At 43.9% G+C, this 17,428-nt stretch overlaps 1 protein-coding gene across 2 annotated transcripts in view; it reads right to left on the bottom strand.

The window, feature by feature from the left end:
- Window positions 1–2,581: 2,581 nt before the first annotated feature.
- The window catches only part of ETS1 (ETS proto-oncogene 1, transcription factor), a 128,540-nt gene continuing 113,693 nt past the window's right edge, over window positions 2,582–17,428 (bottom strand). Inside the window, exons 9-10 of one of the 2 annotated variants that reach the window (XM_012496006.2) lie at window positions 7,310–7,428; window positions 2,582–6,375 (exon numbers count right to left, since the gene is read on the bottom strand). In XM_012496006.2, coding sequence (XP_012351460.1) covers window positions 6,160–6,375; window positions 7,310–7,428 — 335 coding nt within the window. In that variant the 3' untranslated portion in view covers window positions 2,582–6,159. The remainder of the gene's footprint in view (window positions 6,376–7,309; window positions 7,429–17,428) is intronic. The other variant, XM_003253387.3, reaches the window with a different exon arrangement.

Raw genomic sequence — 17,428 nt, 5'->3', positions numbered from 1 at the left:
ACTTTACCCCCTCATTTGGGGTTCTAAATTCTCATCAAACTTTTTTTTCCTCAACTTCGAACCTTGTGGCATTTTCACCAATTGATCAACAACTGCCTTTATCAGACTCCTTAAATCTCTGCCTCACTGCAAAAGGTGCCAGGGGAATGCTTTTCTCTTCTCTTATTTAGGTGAGGATTCTCACAGCATGGAGGGATCTCACAGAGTAATGAGATGCCAGCAGCATGCCGAGCCAATATGCCCATAAATGCAAGGGCCAGGTCCTTAATCCAGCCATGAGGAGGGTCAAAGATCCCTGTATACAAGCCAGAGAAGGGATTCTGTACAACTAGAACTGAGTCGCAAACCACCTTCCAGAGCAGCCCCTGGGGAAAAGCAGAGGTCAAAAAGCAGTATGGAAGTGAAAAGGCTCACTTACTGAAAGAAGACTTTGTCCTTGTCCCATATTTGATGTGTGAAATGTACCCATTAGTAACCAGGCCTGTGGCTCGCAGAGCTGGTGAGCCATCAGCCGGTATCATCAAAAGAGACTTTTCAGAGTTCTATGCCAGCAATATGGCATCATGGAAAGAACAGGGCTTAGAAGTCAGATGGCTCTCTGATGAACCTGATGACCTCTTGTACTCTCTTCCACTGTAGGCTCTAGAATAAAATGAGCTTCATGCCAAGTAAACATGGCATGTGGATAGATATCTACACAGGGGTCACAAAATTAAATTCTACAGGGATAAGGCAGGAATGTCAATGTGTGGGCCTGACCTATGAGAGAGAAAATAGGAGACTGATATGCACCTAAAGGAGGCAGCTTCAGTTCAGTGCCCATGGTGGTTGCTATGAAGGAATATGCTAGAATCCAAAGACATCCCATTACCCTACTATGGCACATTCTTCTTTTGGGTTGCGAGGGGTAAGGGGTTCCTACACTGTGAAAGCAAAAGTGCACATCTCTATGGCATGGAACCAGCCTGGGTGTGAACTCTAGTTCACATTGTTTGCCTCATTGTACCCAAAGCACAAATCACAATCCTTTTCCTTTTTAGGTTTAAATAGTTACATTTCATTCATACACCTCTGCCGATCCATTTTTTTTTCTTTTCGTCTTGGGTGCTGTAGCTTGCTCCAAAGTTATAGCAGTCGAGTCAGAGTAGACTTGGTTAATTTTCTTATCCCATCATCTCCTGAAAGCTGTTCAAATCTACAGAGTGTGACCATCACCTCCTCTTTCCCTTGTGTCTCCTTCTATCCTCACCTTACCCGATCCTCCCAAATTCTGCAACTGCTTTTGAAGATACTGTCTCCTCTCCAGACCCCCACCACTGCAGCTTCAAACCGTGGTCTCAGCAGTATTGTTAAGAGAAATCACCAAAGCCCAGTTGCCTGAGGGCTCCTCATCTGAACTCCAGCTCCTAGTGGGAGAAGCGTAGGCCTAAGACGAATTATCCAAGTACATCTTGTATCTTTGACCCTGGTGAGCATTAAGTCAGGTACTTGGAGGGATAACAGCAACTTGGCACTGAAGAAAAGCTCTCTGGTTGAATCCTTGACTGAAGCAGAAACATATTCTCTGTGTGTGGTTTATTTGGGAGAGGACTTCAAATGTGGCCACAGGTTGGCTCAGGAGTTGTGGCTTTGCCCAGGTTTGCAGCTGAAAACTCAAAACAAAATATAAGGACCTGAAGCCATTTTTCCCAAAGTCTCCCAGTGAGTGGTGGTGGCTTGACCAGGATCGAGGGGCTGGAGCCTTCTTCGTGGCCAGTCCTGCTCCCTGACCACCAGACCACACAGTCCGTGCTTAACGTGTACTCAGCAAACCTCATGCTCCAGGCCTGAAGAAACAGATTTTCCAAAAACAGGGCTCTCTTTGTGAACAATTCAGCAAAAAATCTCTTTCCAGCTGTGAGCTGGGATTCATGTTGCAAATGTTGGTGTTAATTAAAAACATCCACCTTCTACAGTTTCAGCAACAAGGAAAAAGCACCATGCGTGATGTGCTCCTAAGCACTCCCCTCCAAAGCACTTATAAATATGATTTTATTTATGGCATGGGTTGCTAGGGGTTCTGACAGATATTATTATTCCCAATCTTCAGCCCCAGTGAAAGAGTTGGGGCCAAGGAGATGGATGTGAGGAGCCCAAGTTGCCACAGAGCAAAATTAGTATCAGTGGTGGACACAAGAATACTGTTCATTTCCCACAGGATCCACTAAAGATGTTCAACTTTCTCTATTCATATCAGGAATGGTACCTAGCTGAAATCAAATGTTTATCTGTTGAGTCGTTAACCATTTTCTTCACATGGCTCTTAGTCCTTCAGACATAAAGAAATGAGGTCTGACAAGGCCAGGGACATTCCACAAAGGATGACACAATATAGTCAATGATTGGGATGTTTGATGACTTCCCTATATTCCTGTTATATTTCTCACCTTATTAGGAAATCTTTATCTCCAATGGTCCTGAGCTACTGAGATCAGAAAGACTAAACTGCACCCCTCTGTTGGGTTGGTTGCCTCTGGTTGGTTGATTTGTCCTGCTTTAATACATGATCCAGACAAGAAAGAATCAAGCCAAAGCCACAGCATTATGAATGAAATTCTTTGTTTTTAATTTCACACAGTTTAAAATACAATATGAAATCAGGCTACAGTATATAAAAAACTCTCCAGCAAAATGATGTGCCAGCATCAGCTACTAAAATAAACAAACAAAAAACTCCGCCATAAGACTTTTTTTGCATTTTTTTAAAAAAAAAAACATCGACACTCACATCGCTACATCTCTAAGCTACCTCAGTTCTGATTTTTAAAAAGCACCTGCTTTTCCTTTTTTTCATCTTGCTTCTAAATTTTCAGCTTTTAAAAAATATAAATTATATGAAAATACAAGTTGGAAAATAGTCAAACACAATATAACATCTTTTTCATCCCTATACTTCTCAGCTTAAAAAAATGTATTCTTAAAAAAAAGTTCAATAACTGAGGCAGTATTCCTGATAATTTTATTTCAATATATATATTTTATATATGTATACGTATACATATATTTATGGTTCCTTGAAACTTCTTTGGAATGTAGGTAAGAGTTCAACAAATTTATATAGACCCCAACAGAGTAAGCGGCATGCACAGCATGACTAGAAGAGAGAAGGTGTATTTCTCACCATGAAGGTTAGGCAGGTTAATGCTCTAAAACCCAGAGTGTTCATCTCCAAAGTGAGGAAAAGCACATCTGATCTTTGAATGCTACCTCCAATCCCCACGGCCACAAAATCAGGGCTCTATGTAGGGAAGTCCCTCTCCAGAATAGAGAAGGGAACAAAAGTGACTCTGAACCCTAAAGCCAAAACCGACAAAGGTTAAGGCATCTCTGGGAAAATAAGGGTTTCACCCAGCTAGACCAGATTTGCCCATCCTTCCTCTGAAGTTAACATGTGTTTTTAAAAAGCATAAACGCAACATTTCCAGTGTATAAACCACCCACCACTCTTCCTGGGATGGTCTCTGGCCTTTGGACAAAGGAGAAAAAACATCTGGCCAGATCGACAAAGCTGTCTTAACTAATACACTATCTACAAATCTTGAAAATGGTGGACCTAGAGAGAAAGGGAATTTTAGCAAACAAGCGGGTGGAGGAGCACTAGGAGGCACTTTCTTATATCTTATCTGCTATAGGAACTGCAGGAGTTATACTCACAGAAGGAGAGTTTCCAACATACATTTAATAGGAACGGTGGATGATTTGAGAAAGTGATTTTATGCCTGGTTGCAAACAGCAAGCAATAATTGATACCCAGCCCTGGTTCTACTCTTACCCATTATTGAAATTGGAAAGATTTACCTAGAAATCTCAGGTATTATTTCAGCTGCAGTTTTGCATGTCTGCAAACACACACAAACACACACACACACAACATTCACACACATGCACACATTCACACACACACCTTTTGCCAGTGCCCAACAAAAATCACATAATCTAAGAGAAAACAATGTAGTCCAAACAGTTCCACCCAACACTCCCTGAGCAGCTCCTAAAATATGTTGAGAGCTTCATTAAGGCACCTGCATCCAAAAGATCAAAATAACACAGCTGGGATAATTCTGCCTTTGCTTTCCATATGGATGCTCCAATTCATCAGTGTGGGGACACTCATGAATCACAGAGCTATGTTCCTGATAATTCTGGGTCTGCAAGAGGATCTGGGAGTAGGTAAGAATCAATTTTCTTAAAGATATGCTAGAAAGTAGTTAGTACTTCCAATTTCTCATCCAAATCCCAAAAAGGGCCAGCCCTGAGAAGCTTACCTGAAATATTTCTTTCCTTCTCTCACGGAAGTCCATAAAAGCCACCCCTCCTCCTCATCCTTTCAACTGGGCAACTATAGAGTGAGGGAGATTCTAATTGTATCAGGCACTTTTCCTCACTAGTTAGATGTTGACTTTTCCTCTAAAGCTCCATTTTCAGATTCCCCCTCACAACCAGCAGAAAGATGACTACCTTGTTTGACTATGTTTGTATTTAAACCTTGGGGGAACTAAAAATCTATTCAAATCTCATGGACAACCTTATTTTCCTCACTGAACCTCCTTCCTTTGTTTCCTTTGCCTTTAAGTCATTCCTCTCTTCTGGAATTAACCTTCACTTACCCTGTGCCAAGACATCAGACCCAAGCAAGAGGCCCTAGCATCACCTGTGCCATTCATTTTGCATACACAGTCTCACCTGACATCCTACCGGACTAATTTAAATTCTTCAAAGGAAAGCCTTGCACTTCTCTTCCAAAGACAGCCAAGTCACATTTTATTGAAATGCTCTCTTAATTTCCGTCACTTCTAAAACTCAGCAGCAAATCTAAACTCTTCAACTTAGGTCGTGTCTCAAGTTACTCTTTCACTCACCAATCAGAAAGCCGTACATTTCTCTCTACTGAATAACAGAGTTGGGGGTGAGGGCGTGCAAAAAATGGAGGATTCTTGGAAAATAATACATAAAAGAAAAATTACAGAGTGTTAGTTTGGAATGACATGCATTCAGGACTTATTTCTTAGGACCTGAGGGGTAATGCCCATGCATACAGCTTTTATTCCAAGTCATCTATGCTACAGATATAGGACTAAGAAAGAACCAAGTCAATCTTCCTCCTTCGATCTCCTTTCCATGACTTCAACAGTGCTCCTACGTTTGCTGTCATCCAACACCAGGGATGCAAAATACATTCAGTTCAAAGACTTAATGCTTCTTAGCTCAACATTAAGTCCAAACCCCGAGAATCCACTAATAACAAGTAAGTAAAGGGATGTGCTAATATTTTTTTAATTGTAGATGACGTTCACACACATAATTCCCCTGTACCCAAATCAGCATTAATTGTCCTTCTTATATAAGTCCCATGAATCTGGGGTCCCTGATCTCAGTGAGAGCGTTTTGCTTTTCCAATGGGGTCTATATAAACAGTTTTCTTTCACTGTGACAGAATCCTCAGCCAGCAAATAAAAACAAACTTACATGATATTGCAATACTGAGACCACCTTAGAGCTTAAGACGATTTTTAAGAAAAAAAAATACTGGCACAAAATTTAATAAAATAAATTTTAACACAACAATGGTTTTGGCCCCTCCCCACTGAAGTCCATCTTTGTTTCAAAACTAGAGTGATAGGTAAATAGTTCTCAGATTTTCAGTGCATCCCCCCCTCAAAACATGTTTCATCCCACCCACCTCTTTTTTGCCCTCCCAGACCTAAAAACAGAAGCAAATTAATTACCTTACATCAGTTTCATGAGTTCTGATGTGACAATGTCTCTTGCTAATGGGTCCACCACTCAAGACACTTTTTCATGGATGATTTTTAAAAATGATTGGACACATTAGTCTCTTTCTCTCTTAAGCCAGAGCCTTCAAGCTTCTGAGAAGACCCTTCTCCCTCTCCTGAAAATTTGCTCAAGAATTTCTGGTCCCACCCACCCCACAAGTCCTGGCTTTCCTTTCCCAACTGCGCACAATTGATTACAGCTGCAACTGACTTAGCTCCCACCCCTGAAGGTAAAAAATGAGTTCTGGAAAATAAAAAATATAATAACAATTCAAAATTCAGAGTCCAACCAACGCGGCTGTCCTTGGAAGGTCTCAGCAGGGTTTCCCCAGCCCCTTCAGTGCCATCACTCGTCGGCATCTGGCTTGACGTCCAGCATGGCGTGCAGCTCCTCAGGGGTGTACCCCAGCAGGCTCTGCAGGTCACACACAAAGCGGTACACGTAGCGTTTCCCCGCTGTCTTGTGGATGATGTTTTTGTCGTAATAGTAGCGTAGGCCACGGCTCAGTTTCTCATAATTCATCTTAGGTTTGTTTTTCCTCTTTCCCCATCTCCTGGCCACCTGAAATTTAAAAAGAAAAATAAAGGAGGAGTAGGCAAAAATCTATAAGACAGGCCAAATATATATGTTTCTATGCCTATGCTATACCCATTCATGGTGACCTATGATGCTCAAGTAAGATGATTTGAGATTCATGTAGGTGTAGAAAATATTTTTCTGGCCTACCTCCTGAATTCCATTTTTCATGGGTTGGGCAAGGATGGGAGTCACAATGATTCTTTAAGTTGATGAAAACACACTGACCCTGAACTAGGATTAAATATGTGACTTTAAAAAACAAACGAAAAGCCACACACTATACATTCTCCTCTTTCCGCATATTATTAGTAAAATCTCCTTGCTTTGCAAGCATGAAATCTAACAGGGAGGTGTGAAGCGGAGGAGCTGAGCTGCAATCATACCTGCCTTTCATCAACAGGAAGTGTTTTTTTTTCCATACCAGAGCACAAATATTTTCTCATGTCTGCCAGAACAAAGATGCTGTCTCTCCTGTTCATTGTTTTTTATCCTCAGAATTGGGCATGGCACAGAACCACTACTCCATAAACATGTGTGTAATGAAATAAGAAACTAATGAGCCAATCTCCCAAGGCCTCTTGAACTGTCAGACCCGTTTCACACTCACAGAGCCACGGGGCTAGGAAGAGGCTAAGTCACAGGAGGCAGCTCTATGGGTGATAACTGACCTACTGCCAGGCACATTAATGCCTCCTATCAGCTAATCCTGTAAGACAAATGGGTAACATAGATCTTTTCTCTATTTTCCAAATAATGAACCTGGGGCTCAGACAGGCTACCTAGCTTGCTCCGGGTGGCAAGTGGCAGAGCTGGGAATCCCAATCCTGGAACATGTCATTCAGGTCCACACCACCCCTTCCAGGAGTTTTCTCTCATCCTTCCTCAGCACAGTACTCGCAAGCCCCTCCTTCCTTACCTCATCTGGGTCAGAAAGTTTGAATTCCCAGCCATCTCCTGTCCAGCTGATAAAAGACTGACAGGATTTATCAGTGAGTAATTCCAGAAGAAACTGCCACAGCTGGATTGGTCCACTGCCTAGAAACACAAGCCATTGTGAATCATTACACCAGATACTCAGCACTCTACGCAGCTAATCCCCACACACGGCACTTCCACATCCCTCTTCTCTCAGCCCATCCAGCCAGAAGAAAATGAAGGCAACAGACAGTGCACATGTCGGAGGAAGCGTTACGAGCTCGAACAGATAGAAAAGACAAAGGCCTCCCTATAAAGCAAAAGCACGGAAGAAAATGTGTCAAGTGCCTTATTTTGATTAACTTAAGGATCGGTTCATTGTTATTGCTAAACAAATTCTAGAAGGAGAACACTGTGCATATCCTCTGGGATATTCTAAGGCAGCATAATCTTTTACACCTTCAAAAACTAAGTCATTATTTTTGCCTTCAGAAGTAAGAAACATATTAACGAAGGAATGAATGTCTTTGCCAGTTCTGAACACAAGTTATGGCTCATAAGCACTGCTCTCTAGTAGGGAGCCTGTGGCCCCTGATTTGTGAGTAAGAAGGATCACTATCCTCGGGCCCTCTCACAAGAAAATAGATGTTAAATATCTGTTCAGTCATAATATTTCTCTCCACTGCCACCACCTTGCCCTTCCAGTCCACTTACAGGAAAGCACCCAAACTAAGAAAAAAAAAAAAAAGCATCGTTACTATTTGAGGAATTAACTTGCCACCCAGGAAATCCTTAGAGGTCAGATGAGGACTGTCTCATAGGTTCAGTATATTCTAAATTAGACACACACACACACACACACACTTGTCTTAGCCATCAACACTCTGACAGTCAATTTATTCTATGCTAAAAGGTTTATATCACACCAATTTCCTTTGAGGATACTTTTCTCATCTGAAATGACAATGCCACCAGTGATTCTTAATTTATAGGTGTAGGTGGAGCGAAAAATAGGGGTTCAAAAGTCCATGCTTCTTGTTACATGTCTACACGGCCCCTTATAACATAAACAAACTGGGCAGAGCGGGACTGGGAACGACCCAGTCCATGTCTCTGGATGCAGCCCAGGAAGCGCCGGCTCATACAAGAAAGCTTTGCTCACTAAGGCTGTAATTTTTCACCGGAGTTGCAAATTTGTCTGATCCAAGGTAAACTGAGATTTAACAGGAAACAAACCTTAGGTTCCCTCTCAATCCAAAAAAGAAATTGCCTTCATAATCCATAAGGGTAATGTCTTGTTGTATCTCATATTTCTACAAGACATTTTCACATGCATCGTTGTGCTTGCTCCCAAAATCCACACCCAACCCTCTGCTGTAAGGAGAGGCACAAGTGGTCTTACGGCTTCCTTTCTGTTGGTGCAGAAAAAGTGCTCAGCAAAGAACTGTGACTTTGCTCTGAGCCACGGTTAGCGAAATGGTGGTGCTGGGTCTAGTACCCAGGCCTTTAGACTCAAAGGACCAGGACAACCTCCAGCGAAGTAAACAAACAGCTACTGACTCGGGCTATCATCCCACAGCCAAAGGAAGTCCTCCTCCAGTAACAACTTCCTAATGGTGGCTTCCAAGGCTCCTCCTCGGCACTTGCCACGTTAAATACGAAAACATGAAGTAGCTCTACCTCCTCTTTCTGAGAATGGACCATTAGCTCTTTAAAACCACCTTGCAAGAAATGCCTTACATGTATTCCACAATCAAATGACTCAGTGAATGCCTACAAAATAAAGGGGCATTCGAACAACAGCCCAGAGGGCTGCACTGGTAAAGCCGTAGCTTCTTCTGTTTCTACTTTCATTCGATAAAAACCATTTCGTATTCAACTCAGGGACATTTGCACATTTCTTGGGAGTTGCCTAAAGTCATGAGCTACTCGTTTTCTGCCTGGGCTCACAACACTAACCGTGACATTCTCAGAGGAATCCACTGAGAAGCCATCCTAACGGGCACAAAGAGGTAAAACAGCAAATCGCTCTCAAGAAATGCAGCTGCCAGAGCCCCGGTCACAGAATAGGTTTCTTGGAGAAATTCACGATAACTACAGAAACTGAAGAGAGACATGAAGAAAACCCACCTACCCCAAAGCTATGTAAAGGAAGCCTCGGAGGAGAGGGGGTTGCTTTAGGCCCTGACAGAGAAAAACGAATGAGGGCTATGATTGCCGGTGCACCTACTACGCCGCAGACACTGTGAGTGACGCTCTACACTCGTTTCCTTCATTCCTCCCAATAATTCTGTAGGGTGGATGCAACTGTTGTGCTATTTGTTTCTACCACTTCGCAGCAGAGAAAACTGACACACTGCGAGGCCATTTAGATCAGCAGTGGAGTAGCCGGGACGGGAACCCACGCAGCCCGTCCCCAGATTCTTCATCTCAATGCTACGTTGCCCCTGGACATGACCAGACCAAAGGCCTGGCATCTAAGCTGCCTGACTGAGTGCAGTGTTCCAAGGGATAAGGGGACCTGACTTTAAAAACTCTCTTCCCCACTTCTCACAGCAGTTGCAGGACATGGGATAGCCAGTGGTTCTCCCAGTCATCTGACCACCAGTGGTCGTGCCAGCCCCTGCCACGGCATCCACCTCCACTGATGTTTCCAGCATCCTCTTGTGGTAGCCGTTATGTTACGTTACTTCATTGTTTCTCCTTCCCAGTGTTCACCTTAGAACCTCTCTCCCACTATCTGAAAATCTCTTTGGGGCACGGGGTCTCATGACAGCAAGCCAAGGAAAGGGATGGAAAGATGGAGATCCTTCCCCCGGATGAGTCTTTGGCGTGGAGCTGTCAGCACATCTGCCGGTGCTGGAGAACAGGGCCCAGGAGCACACTGCAGTCTCCTGCCCTTGGGACTTGGCAGCCACAATGCAGAGAAGGGACCTTCAATTCCCGTGGTTTGCACCAGCTCCCAGAGGAGGAACCCTCTGACGGAATGGTTAATTTTCCTTTTCTACCAGTGCATTTTCAAAACTGAAATGTCAAGCAGTCATAGGCTGTAGACGCTCCGCCCTGCCCTTTCTCTGTGATGTCAGCGTACGGGACCCGGTGAGTCCGGGACAGGGTGAGTACTCGCCGGAGGACTTTTGTCCTCATTGTGACTTTTCCTTTGTTCAAAAGGAATGAAAAAAGAAATTAAATTCAGGCCCTGGAAGCCCAAGTCCTAGGTGCAGAGCTCTCTAACTCTTTTTTTTCAAGGAAAGAGGGAGGATAGACGGGAAAAGCAGATACCTAAAGAAATAATGGGAATATGAATGGGAAGAAGTCTCTCCCATTGGCTTCACAATAGGACAGTCAACATAACAGAGATGTCAGTTCCAGGCTCCTTCCCCCGATTCCTGCAGAAAAACCCCACAGGCGCACTCCAGCCTAACTGGTACACACAGGGCTCACCCTTCAGAAAGCCCACATTTTTGTACCAAGTGAGAGGAGTTCATGGTGGCCGCTGAAGCTCCCCCTCTAGCACCTTTTTGCTGACTCCTAAACTGCCTTTTTGTTGTGGGGAGCAAGAGAACTAGGAAAGACATGGAAATGTTCTTCCAGCCAGAAACATTGGGCCAGGGTGGGCTCAGTTCCTGGCTGGGCCAGTGGATGGTCTAATACAGAGGCCTGTTTCCACAGCAATGCATCACCCTCACTTCAGGTCTGGGAGGCGACTTCAGGGCCACTTGGAAACCCGAAGCTTAGAGGCAGCTCTGGGGTTGGAAGCCACACTGGCTACACAGATCCACCAGCGACACCCACATCCAGGCCCATCAGAAGTTCTCACACCCAAGACTGGTGTAGAAAATGAATGAGTCCAGCACTCCCAGTTACGACTCTTCTAGAGGGTGTTTCTGTGCTGCTTAGCGGAGGTCTGCCCAAATCCACAGGGCTCCAGGGCCCCATCCCTTGCCCTTGCTCCAGCATATCCTAAACTTGTAAAGCCTCTTCCTCCATTCCCCCTGCAACTCCCCCTTATCCCTGTGCCCAGCCCCTTCCACCTACCCAAATGGACTGTGGTCCCAGTGACCTTTGTCCCCCAGAGCAGAAAACGGTACTAAGAATAGCGCCAGTCATGGGAAGGGGAGCTCACATGTTCAGTGTGACTCACAATGGTGTCCCTGTCTGGGATCTCCAAGGCAGTCAACAGCACCCTTCACGATGCTGCCCGGGAGTGTCACACATCAGGAATCCAGTGGCATCACTGGGAAAGTATGCTTCTCAAGTCGAAGCTCTGAGCCACAACAACAGAGGGGTCCCTGTTAGAAGGAGGTCTCTTTCCAGAGCCATGAGGGCGGGAGAGCACCACACACACACTCCACACACCCATCTCCCATGGCACGGAGCCTCCACACCCCCTGCCGTCTGCTCCCTCTCCACCCTCCCTCTCAGGCGGCTGCAGGGGAATTTCCTTCTACTGCTTTGTTCTTCTCAGCCTCTGGAGAAGAGGACAGTTCTTACTACACACTGACAGGCCTGATTTGAAGAATGTGCTACAAGCTCAGAAGAAGAAATACCAGGTGGGAACTTGGAGAGCTCCCAAGGCCACAAAGCAAATCACACCAAGGATGTTCACCCCCTCAGGGGACCCCCAAGGCTCCTCAAATCTAAGGCAACAATCTCACTTTTTAAAAAATCGTCAAGCTTCAAGTAAATTCCTGCCCATTTGGGTCATGTTTCCTTGTCTGGGAGCTGCAAGGCCCATTATCTGTCTCAATGAGGAGCTGGTTATTAAAAATCCCCTGCTATTCTGGTCCCTTGCCCTGAGGCTGAGAACTGAGCAGCATAAATACATATACAGCAGTGGGCTAGGACAAGGTGGTTAGTAACAGGCTCTTGATGGAAATCCCTTCCATTTACCAATTTGTCAGTACCATTCTTCTCATTTTCCAGGTCTGGGAGTTGCCTGCCTGTGACAAGGACATCCGCACAGCAAGTGAACAGGGTCAGGTTGAACTTCACTTTTTCCTTCTACTCCTTCCTCATTTCCATTTCAACCACAAGTTCTCACTCTTGTCACCTGTGCTCTGCTGAGAGGCGAACACAGGAGTTTTCTTCCAAACAGATGGAGGTCAACGCTGGGCGGGCACCTTCCCAGGCAGTCTCCTCATATTTCCATTGTACGTGGCTTGCACCAAGACCACCCCACTGGTTTGGTCTCTGTCCATGTCTCCCATCACTAGAATATATGCTCTAAGGACAAGGACTTTGTTTTTTCACTGCTTCAACCCAACGCCTAGCACAGTGCCTCACCAACAAACACCAACAAACAAAAAATTCTTTGCTGCTGAATGACTCCTGTGTCGTTTGACACGTTCTCCCTGCAAACACAGACTATATCTTACTGAGCCATATATCCTCAATGCCAGGTACGATAGCTTGTCTTCAGCAGGTACTCATTAAATATTTTCTCAATTATATTACTGAAACAAACCTCCTCTGAAGAAAGGCATAAGGATTAGAAAGGCCGCTCAAATGGCTTCTCTCTATTAAACTCTATTTGGGGCCAAACAATATGGGTGACCCTCAGGCTGCATTTCATCAACGTGTTCCCAAAAACGAAAACGACCACCTGTCCTTTGGGAGTTAATTTGCTACTTTAAGAAGCTAATCCCTTTAGCTCTATTCTAAAAGTCAAATCAAATACCTCGGTGTGGGCAGGACACCACATTTATTTTAACCTATGAAACTCTCATGGTTGGTCACCCTTGCAATAGGGCTGACTCTGCCCTGATAGCACACATCTGGCAGGTGGCCCTAAAACAGAGGAACAGGCCTGGCTGGCCCCTCCCTTCCAGCCAGGTGTCTCTACCCACAGCCAAACGATGATGGCAAAAACAGAACATTCGAATCCAGAAATGACCCATCTGTTCACAAGTGTATCAATCTGCCTTTCATGCTACCACAGGAGGACGCACCTCTGAGGGTGGGGTGGGTGACTCCCCAGTCCAAGCATCACCCCTTTCTGTCAACCCTCTTCTAAATCACCATTCACAAAGGCCCCTAAATCTCCTGATTTCCATTAAGTTTAAGGACAAAACAAAAAACATCCCGACAGTTTCTTGGCCTCTGGACCAAGCTCAACCTGAAGCTGCACAAAGTCTTGTTGCCTGAGGATGAATAACTCAAGAAACTGTATTGCCGGACTGATTGGCAATCAAGACACTGGGAAAATTATTTGAAGAAGATTAAGGGCCAGGAGTGCTTGATATTTTGGCTGAGTTCTATGCCTCTCATTTCTTCTGAGTTGTACATTTTCTTTGGCCCACCCTGACCCAATCTTATCTCATCTCTAACACACTCCATGTATAACACATTCTATAACTGGTCAATGTGGGCTTGGTTTAAAGACTCACTGTGTGTCAATATATTCTATAAACATGTTCCTGTATCAGTGGCTAATAACTCAAGGGCAGTAATTGGGAATATAACTTCCAATAATTCAACTCAAACAACAAAGAACATTCTGACAGGTGTTTGGAAAGCATACTTGCTGAACACAATGATGAACAACAACTTTATAAACTTGTATTTGTTGCTGAGATAGCCAGTATCTAACCATGAAAAAGAGTGAGAAAACAGCTCTCAAATCAATTAAAACTAGTCTTTGACTGCCGAGTGCATGTCTCTTGCAAACGAAAGGAGGAGGAGTGTCAAAAAATTTAAAAATAAAAGCCATTTTACATGTCAGGCAGTGGAGTACTGAGTGATGACGGCATCCTATAAAATTAAAATATATGATGCCTGTGGGAAAGCCCCGCGTAGGGAGTTGAGGGTGATGAGGCTTTGATATCAGTTCTTCCCTGAATCACCATGCAATCTTACACAACTCATTTAATCTCTCTGGGCTTTACTTTTTCCTTCCCTAAAATGGAAATAGTAATCTCTGCTTCTCTTTACTTTATAAAAATCTAAATTAAGTCCTTACTACAAAAATCTGCATATATACATATATATAGACAGAGAGAGAGAAAGAGACTTAAAGAGGTGAACAATTTAGGAGCAATTGAATATACAATAATGGAATTACACAGAAGAATGAAACAACAGAAAATATATTTTTAAAAACAATTTTCAGTAAAAAACAAGAAAGAAAAAAGATGCATTTAAAAAAAAATGTAAAAGCGCTAGAAAAAATCTAATTAGACTTCCAAGGATTAAATTGGCCTTTTGTATGGCAACTTTGAAAAAGTAGAAAATTGGAGGTTAAGGAAAAAAAAGTTAAAGTATACGAATGTAAAAATTTTTTAATATTTTAAATGAGAATAACCATTTAGGACTTTTTTAAGTTAGGGAAGATTCTGAAATCCTTGTTCCTACGTTAAAAGTACATACGCACAAAAAGAGACAGCAGATGCAAGCTGCTTTGCAAGTGAAAGTATCACAGGCATATATGGTTTAGGGAAATCTTGGCCACAGATGGACTTAGATCCTCTTTTCCCGATGCACCTTTTTCCTTAGTTATTCATGTCCCTTACCAAGTATTCTTCACCTAAGTGGTATATAGAGCTCACCTAGAGCAAGTTCAACACCGTTCCCCACAAATGCCAACAGTTTGGGCCCAAAGAGACGGGTCCCACCAGCATTAACTGGGGTTCAAGCAGTACCTCTTGTCCAGCCATCAGTGCCCAAGACAGGCTTGACAGCAAGACCAGGTGGCTGGCAATTGGCCAGTGGAGTCCTCCCACCTGGAACAGGGTTCAGTGAGGCTTATTTGGCCAGTCTGACTTGGGTCTGAGAACAAGACAGTTACGCATTTTTAGGGTATGAGGGAAAGACCTTTGTTTTTGCTCTGGCTCTGCACACCTGCAAGTGCTCAAGTACACATGTGTGGGGGCGGCAGCAGGAGAAAGGGGACTGTTCCTCTCTTAAAGGGGCAGTCTCTATTCAAATGCAACCACCTCTTTCTTCTAAACCATCAGTAACTGTCTAACACATTCAAGCTAACACTCAGACACAAACTTGGACAGTGAGCCAGTGAAGCTCAAGTCAGGAAGTGGGTTTCTTTATAGCTCTTTCCTGCTGATGTCTTCTAGGTAACCGGTTCTTTTAAGAAGTCACCAGAGATGGGTTAGGTTTGGATTTGGGGGAAGGGGATAAGAATTTTGTTATAAACCAAAGAAATGGTTTCTCCAGCCACTATAAATGTACAAAGAAAAATCTTCCTAAGTATGTAGGTAATGAGAAGAAAGAAAGATATGTTCACTGATCAGGGTTAGAAAACAGGACTTTAGAAGTCGGAAGATTATAGTTTTTTCTCAGGAGGATTCTCAACTTGATCTTTGGAATTTATTTTATCTAAGGGTTAAGTTTTCCCTGTATGTCAAGAATGAGAGAAATCACTAGTTAGGTATATTATAATCCGTGGAAGGTAGCTGAACTAGATCCTAAGTGATCATTTGCACACCGAATTTTGTAAGCATTTATTCAGCATATAATCTCTGAACACTCCTCAAATGTACCAGAGTGTGTTGAATAGCAAAACACAATATTAACAACAGCATGGAGGTAGTGGAACAAGTACTTTTTGTTTCACCATAATGTGATGAGCTGAAAGTGTCCTACCTACGCCTTAAAGAAAAAAGAAGAGAACCCAGCCTTGAGAGGCCTCCATAAGAAACTCCACCGCCTCAGCTCTGAATGTCAAACACCTCCACAGACCTGTGCCCTGTGAGCATCTCCAACAAAGCAAGTCCCATCCTTGTTTCAGAGTTTAAACTTTCACATTCAATCACTCTAGGAGCACTTTCACTCTCATTATCTCTCAGGGAGAGGTGAGTCATACAAAAGACAATAAAGTTTGGGGAGTTACAGTCAACAACATGCGTTGAACTCAGAAGCCCATCACGGGCCACCGAGAGTGTCGGGACACATGGTCTTGAGTCCCGCCACATGGAAAAGCTGTGCTGGTCTCAACAAGCCATGTTTATAGGTCAGGTCCCTGCAGCTGTCACACTACCTGTTCTACTCAGATCTCCTGCTTCAGGGAACATAACTGACTGGCTCTACCATGTCCACACCAGTACCCCCCTTCCTGGGGGGTGCTCCAGCCAGGGACTGAGCACGGTGAGGGCATGCAGGTCCACTCCTGTGAGACACAGAGCTCCTCCAGGAGACAACCTTGACCCAAGGATCCCCTGGGCCCAGCCAAAGTTTTCTCGGAATGGAGCTGCAGTTGAGGGCTCTTTCTACCCAAATCTCCACCTTCCAGACCTGCAGCATGGTCTGAAGGTTCCCCTGCCTTCTCTTCGCTGCCTTTTTTTCCTTCATAGATGCTCCTTCCGTAAACATCTTGCACATCTAATCACGTCTTGGCACCTGCTTTCCGGCACACTCAAACTAACACAGTATTTTGAATATTTTCTGACATGTGAAAACCCTGAAAGTCATCTTATTTGTTGTTTGCTGTGTGACATTGGGCTAGACCTCCTCCTCTAAAAAGAAAAAAAAAAGTCTCGATTCCCTCATTTATACAATGGGCATAACAGAAACTTCCTCATGTGATATTTGGTGGAGGATTTAAAACGTCAGTATATATGAAGGAGTCTAAGCACACAGTAGCAACTTAATACATCTGGGATTGAGCTAAATAACTGAAGAGACCTAATGTATTATTAAATACCTGCTACGCCCCATGACACTGCCAGCAAGTACTGCAATTCTATAAGTAAAATGTGTTGTTCCCTGGCCTCAGGGAACTTAGAATTATACTGGAAAAAGAAAAGGTTTGGAGAATACTATGGAACGGAGGTGACAGCTAGCACTTAGAGCCTGGCTTCCTGTAGACCCAGCACCGCTCCAGGTGCTCTCCATAAACTAATTCATTCGTTCTCACCGAAAGCCTACGGTATAGAAACTATTATTATTGCCATTTGCAGATGAGAAAACAGATACAGAGATGTTAGCTTGCCAAAGGTTACACAGCTGCTCACTGGCAGGGCCTGACTCCATGCTCTGAATTCTACAGGAATAGCCCCTGAATGTTGCCCTTGGTAAAACCGCACGGGATGACCACCCTTTCTTGTGTTTAACCTGGACTTCTCTACCTGCAGACATTCCCAAGTGACTGATGGGGTGCTGATGAGCA

This window comes from Nomascus leucogenys, chromosome 15, assembly GCF_006542625.1.
Source record: "Nomascus leucogenys isolate Asia chromosome 15, Asia_NLE_v1, whole genome shotgun sequence".
Lineage (NCBI taxonomy): Eukaryota > Metazoa > Chordata > Mammalia > Primates > Hylobatidae > Nomascus > Nomascus leucogenys.
This window is presented reverse-complemented; position numbering and strand designations above follow the sequence as displayed.